The sequence below is a fragment of the Tursiops truncatus genome, chromosome 2 (assembly GCF_011762595.2).
Source record: "Tursiops truncatus isolate mTurTru1 chromosome 2, mTurTru1.mat.Y, whole genome shotgun sequence".
NCBI lineage: Eukaryota > Metazoa > Chordata > Mammalia > Artiodactyla > Delphinidae > Tursiops > Tursiops truncatus.
In genome coordinates, this window is record NC_047035.1 from 119,053,127 (window position 1) to 119,059,095 (window position 5,969).

The following is a 5,969-nucleotide window of genomic DNA, read 5'->3' on the forward strand; positions in this document are numbered from 1 at the left end:
GTCCAGACCCCTGCACAGAAGCCCCATCAGTGGCTGGGCTTGAGCCCCTGTTCTCTTGCCAGATCCCACAGGAGACCATCACCCCATCTTTGGGTCTGACAGCAAGGACTGACTTGCTCCCTCTGGGGTGGCATTTACCTCCCTGGAAGCAGCTCCTGGCAGCCTCCTGAGGGGTCTCCTCCTGACTTCAGTAGGTGGCTATAGAGAAGGGGCCACAGTGATGGGGGTTTTCCAGCCTTCCCATAATCCAAAGTGACCACTCATCTCTCGCCCACAGCCTTTCGATTGCTTTAAAATTCCCAACCAGTGCTGTGGGAGGATGAATGGCATAAATCGGGCCTGTTCCAGTTTAGAAATATTTTCCATTACTAGTGTGTCTGTGAAACGGTATCATGTCTCATGAGACATGTACACGTGTCTATGCACTTAGGGCTTCATTTGCACAGACATGAAAAGTGAATATGCATGAATGACCCATTCAAGAGCTTCAAGTGGCATCAGACACATGTTTGTGTCTGTGCATATATACTTCAAGTCTCTGCAAGTGTGTATTACTGTGTGCGAACTTGCGTGCATCTGTGTTGTCTGTGCAAGCATACACAGCTGAATCTGGTTTTCTAACTTCCCAGCTCAAGACGTATTTGCACATAACTACATGTACACACCTAGGTGTGCATGCATGTTCACAGGCAGGGCCAATATTAAAAATATTTAGCAGTGGATTCAGCATTGCCACTAACCAATCAGAATAGATCGTTGGAACGGCCATTCCGGGTACCCACTGAACACCCACCCTTTTAATGCGTGTGTGTGTGTGTGTGTGTGTGTGTGTGTGTGTGTGTGTGTGTGTGAGTGGTCTTCTGTGAGCCATTCTCCCTCTCCCACCAGCGATCTGAAGCCCTTCACAACCCGACTGGCAGATTACCTGGTGCTAGCCAAAGTCCGTCAGGCACTGGGCTTTGCCAAGTGTCAGAAAAACTTCTACGGAGGAGCCCCCATGACCGCGGAGACACAGCACTTCTTCCTGGGCCTCAACATCCGCTTGTATGCGGGCTATGGCCTCAGCGAGACCTCGGGCCCTCACTTCATGTCCAGCCCCTACAACTACCGGCTCTACAGGTGTGGCCCAGGTTTCAGCACATATGCCAGCCTGCACGTCCTGGCTGACACCCTTCAGTGCCGCCCCCTGCTGATTAGGTCCCTGAGCCCAGGCCACTGGACTATGGGTCCCTGAGTGCCAACAGCTCTATCTTGGGCCAAGTCCCTTGGCCAGGCCCGAGTCTCATGGGGATGGTCTCTGTGACAGTGTCACTTGGGTCTGTGGTTGCAAACAGCCTTGCAGCCCAGGGGCTTCCTGAGCAGGGCTCTGATGGAGGAATTTCCCTTTGGCCTCTGCCTCCAGTAGGGTGGGGTGTGTTAGAGGGTGTCCCAGCATTGCTGGTAGCCCTGGTTTCATCTGGGATGGGAGCTGTGGGGACTGGGCCGGTCCTCTGGTGTGGGGTAGGGGGCAATCAGCTCTAGGGAGTGAGTTGAAGGATTCTCTGTTGTGCTTTAAACACCTCCCCTCCCTGCTTGCCCATCACAGTGCTTAAAGTTGTCCCATTAGGATTTCCCCCACTGATTCATTCATTCACCTAAAAACCTTTAACTGGCCCTACGTCTCAGCTCTGAGGACCCTATGAAATTACAAAAATCCTGGGAAATGACATTCTAGCCATCGGTGAAGACTAGATGGATCAGACTAAGGGCTGATCCAGGGCTTGGAGGAAACTGCTCCCTCTGACCATGCCTCCCGGCCCCTCCATCCCCCCAGCTCCGGCAAGGTGGTGCCGGGCTGCCGGGTGAAGCTGGTGAATGAGGATGCAGAGGGCATCGGAGAGATCTGCCTGTGGGGCCGCACGATCTTCATGGGCTACCTGAACATGGAGGACAAGACGTGTGAGGCCATTGATGCCGACGGCTGGCTGCACACGGGCGACTCAGGCCACCTGGACGCCGATGGCTTCCTCTACATCACTGGGCGTCTCAAAGGTGAGCGCCTCTGGCTGGGTTCAAGGCTGTGCTGGGACGTCAGAGGAATTATACTGCCACCACAATTTATACCCACTACAAGTGTTGAGCCCTTATTAAGTGCCACACACCTTGAATGACATCATTTTACTTACTATTGTCTCCCATGGGAAAGATGCTATCATTACCTCGACTTATTAATGAGGACAACCAGAGAGGTTAAGTAACTTGCCCAAGGTCACCCAGCTAGTAAATGACAGAGCTGAGATTCAAAGTCCCTAGATAAACAAGGCAAGTCTTTCCAGAAAATTTGAGGACATAAATATGTATTTTTATATGCAAACATGGATATGAGGCAGAGTAGAACACAAATTGGACATAAAATTTAAAATAGAGCATGAGATTTCAAAGAAATTTCCCATGAACAGCTTGGCTCTCCCAGGGAAGTAAGTTGGGGACACCTCCATGGAAGAGGTGCTTTGCTTACTTTGCCCAAGTGGATACAGTGCCCTCAGCATCCCTGTGGGAATCCCATGCCCCAATTTCCCAGGGGAAACTGAAGCTCGGTGAATGGATAAACACCTTTCTGGAAATCACGCAGGCAGATGTGTGATCGAGCCTGGGTCCTGTTTAGAGGGTCGGCTCTCCGGGCAGAGTCTGGGTGTGCTTGGTCTGAGCACCTGGACTGAAGCCTGTGCCAGGGACCTGGGCTTGCCTCCCCAGAATTGATCATCACGGCTGGTGGGGAGAATGTGCCCCCTGTGCCCATTGAGGAGGCCGTGAAGACAGAGCTGCCCATCATCAGCAATGCCGTGCTGATCGGGGACCAGAGGAAGTTCCTGTCCATGCTGCTCACCTTGAAGGTGTGTCGGGGGTGGGGGGGTTGGGGTCTGGCTCTGGAGGAGCAGCCAGTGGGTGGTCTGTGGGTCTGACCCCAGCAGTAGCCATGTTCAACCAGGACATGTCTGGATCTCATGACTGTATTCTGGAATAACTAGTCAGTGCTGCCTGCCCTAAGGGGCAGCCGTAGCGCAAGGAAATCCCTTCTGCCCCTGGTAATACAGTTAATAGTATGCTGCCCCGATGATCTTCTGTGTTCCAGTACAGTCCAGTTTACACAGCGCTGCTGCCCTCAGTCCCCTCAGCAGATAACCAATCTGGTATCTGATACCAGGGTACTGGATGGGGCCAGAATTATGGTCCCTGTTTTAAAAGATGATCTCACTGGCTGAGGTCATCTCAATCTCAGGCCTCCCTTCCTTCCACCCCACCACGGGGCTCAACGCAGTCCGAGTAGCATCCTACTCATTCTAGAACCGTCTCTTTGAAACAGAGCTCACGGTGATCCATGTCCTTGACGATCAGCAGTGTGACCTCCTCCAAGACCAGGGCACACATCTTGTGGAGTGAGGCTTGGTTTTGATCTCTCTCTGGCTTTTCAGTGCACTCTGGATCCTGATACCTCTGACCCAACTGATAATCTGACCGAGCAAGCTGTGGAGTTCTGCCAGAGGGTGGGCAGCAAAGCTGCCACGGTATCGGAGGTCGTGGGGAAGAAGGATGAGGCCGTGTATCAGGCCATTGAAGAGGGGATCCAGAGGGTCAACATGAATGCAGCTGCCCGACCCTACCACATCCAGAAGTGGGCCGTTCTTGAGAGGGACTTCTCCATTTCGGGTGGAGAGTTGGGTAGGTGTTTTCCTTGCACTATTGCAGGGGCTGTGCAGGAGGGCAGAGGCCACGGCAGAGCCTGGGAGGTGCCCACTAGGAAGCAGCCATGGCAAACAGAAGGTCCCTGACAGCACTTTGGATGACACCCACCTCCTTCCTGTGGGAGGACATTGATTGCTCAGTGCCTGGGCTTGTGGTTAGGTAGGGCCTGTTCAGTATATAAGATATGTGCTGGAATTCATTAATTTGAACCTATAACATTTAACTTTGTTTTGACTAAGGAACCATTTTCCCCTGAAATCACAATGGGACCACCAGGCAGACACCAAGTTCCTGTTAGTGTTTGGGCTGGAGTCATCTGGTTCTAGGGAGTGAGACCACCATAATCTTTTGTAAAGTCAGCTCATGCAACAGGTAAAGGGTGGAAGCCCTTCTGGGCCATGGTCCACAGAACCAGAAAAGGCCTCTGGTGTGGTCTCAGTTGGATGATGAAGTCGCTCTTGGTTATAGCATCTTGGGGTGTTCATGGCATGGCGGGGTGGGTATGCAAGTGGCTCCTTCAATGAGATTCCCTCTGACCCATCAAGGCTGAACCCAGATGCAACTATCCACAGTAATGCTGAGCTGCTATCAGAGACCCTGAGCTTATCTGGTTGTCATGTGCCAGCAAATTGAATGCAAGGTCAACCAGATAGGTGTCCTGTCTAAGCAGTTTATATAAATGGCTTTGATTTTGAAGTCTCCCGTTACACAGCCAAGTATGAGTTAGCACGAAATGGAGTTGAAGCTACCCAAATCAGAGCCCTTTTGACCTTGCATTAGAGGAGAGAACCAAGGCCAAGAAAAGCGATATGAGGAAGACATCTCATAAAGACCATGCCAGAGGCCCTCCCGGGCCAGGGCTTTCCCCTACCCCATCACAAGCAATCAAAGCATTACATCCAACATCGTATGAACTTTCACTGAAACGCAGAGATGATTTGCCTATCAGTTGTTGTCATGTAAATTACCCCACTTCCCCTGTATTCTACCGGCCACTTAGACCAACCCTGGTACAGTGTGGGAAGGAGCCACACAACGGTGTGACCACGGAGCAGGGATCACCATGGGCCATCTTGGAGGATGGCTACTTGTTGGTCTGGCTTAATTCCAGAGTTCTGGGACTCACTGAGTCTAGATGTTTACCACACACCTTCTCAGACATCTCAGAGCCCAGCCCTCACTCATTTCTTCCAATTTCTCTTTTAGGTCCCACAATGAAGCTGAAACGGCTCACAGTCCTAGAGAAGTACAAAGATATCATCGACTCCTTTTACCAAGAGCAAAAAAAGTAATCAGGGGTCGTCCTTCCCGGGTTTCTCCTGAAGGTGGCAGGCTATTTTCCTGACCCCCCAGGTCCTCTTCAGTCTGGGCACATGCACTTCTGGCAAGTCTGTTAGGTTCTCTGGGTCAGGTACGGTCCTGGCATCTACATTTGCCAGGTCTTATGCCGAGAGGCTTCATGTGTGGATAGTTTTAAAAGTATTGCTTTTTGTTTGGGTGACAAGTGAGATCAACTCTCTTTCCAGAACTAAAGGGCTGACTTTTTGGCCTTAGTTCCAGGTAGATTTAACAGGCTGCTAGCTCACTTAACAGGAGGCTGGGTGTTGGGGGAGGGAGGAGGGGGAAGATGGCTCGGCTAACCAGTGTGCCGCAGGGAAAGCGCTCAGTTGTGTAACTCACCTAACACCCGACTTACTCTGGAATCTTGTTGGACATTGCCGACCCCATCATCCCATTACCAGGCACTCCACCATACACACATCCACTGACTTTGATGCTTAATAAAACTGCTGCTGCCTATTTGGTTGTATTTAATGTGTAATTTGAAATTAAACTTTTTAACAGAACTGTCAACAAGTACCTGATTTTTTTGTCAATAGAGCAGCAGATCAGTCCAGAGTAGTGGTTATTTAACCCACAGGACACTGAGCAATAGGTATTACCAATGACCTCTAGTGCCCTGGAATAAGCAAAGGTGTGGGAGGAGGTCAAGTGGAGCATTCTAGGGAAAGCAGTCAGAGGGGCTAGTCTGTCGCCACCCTGCCACCCTGCCCACTCTGCTGTTTTGTTTGTTTGGGCTGAGCCATACAGCTTGTGGAATCTTAGTTCCCCAACCAGAGATCGAACCCATGTCCCCTCACCCTGCCTACTCTGAATACTTGAAGCAGCCATTCTTAGTAGCAAACTGAGCCAAAATGACCTAAGGCATCTAAATGGGGAATCGGTAGAGAAAGCATACACCTCAA

The 5,969-nt window shown here is 51.0% G+C and overlaps 1 protein-coding gene across 2 annotated transcripts in view; it reads left to right on the forward strand.

The window, feature by feature from the left end:
• ACSBG1 (acyl-CoA synthetase bubblegum family member 1) overlaps positions 1 to 5,571 on the forward strand; it is a 30,760-nt gene extending 25,189 nt beyond the window's left edge. For both annotated transcript variants that reach the window (XM_033852047.2, XM_073801317.1), the window contains 5 exons: positions 889 to 1,119; positions 1,814 to 2,031; positions 2,734 to 2,873; positions 3,453 to 3,699; positions 4,930 to 5,571. In XM_033852047.2, coding sequence (XP_033707938.2) covers positions 889 to 1,119; positions 1,814 to 2,031; positions 2,734 to 2,873; positions 3,453 to 3,699; positions 4,930 to 5,015 — 922 coding nt within the window. In that variant the 3' untranslated portion in view covers positions 5,016 to 5,571. The remainder of the gene's footprint in view (positions 1 to 888; positions 1,120 to 1,813; positions 2,032 to 2,733; positions 2,874 to 3,452; positions 3,700 to 4,929) is intronic.
• Positions 5,572 to 5,969: the final 398 nt, after the last annotated feature.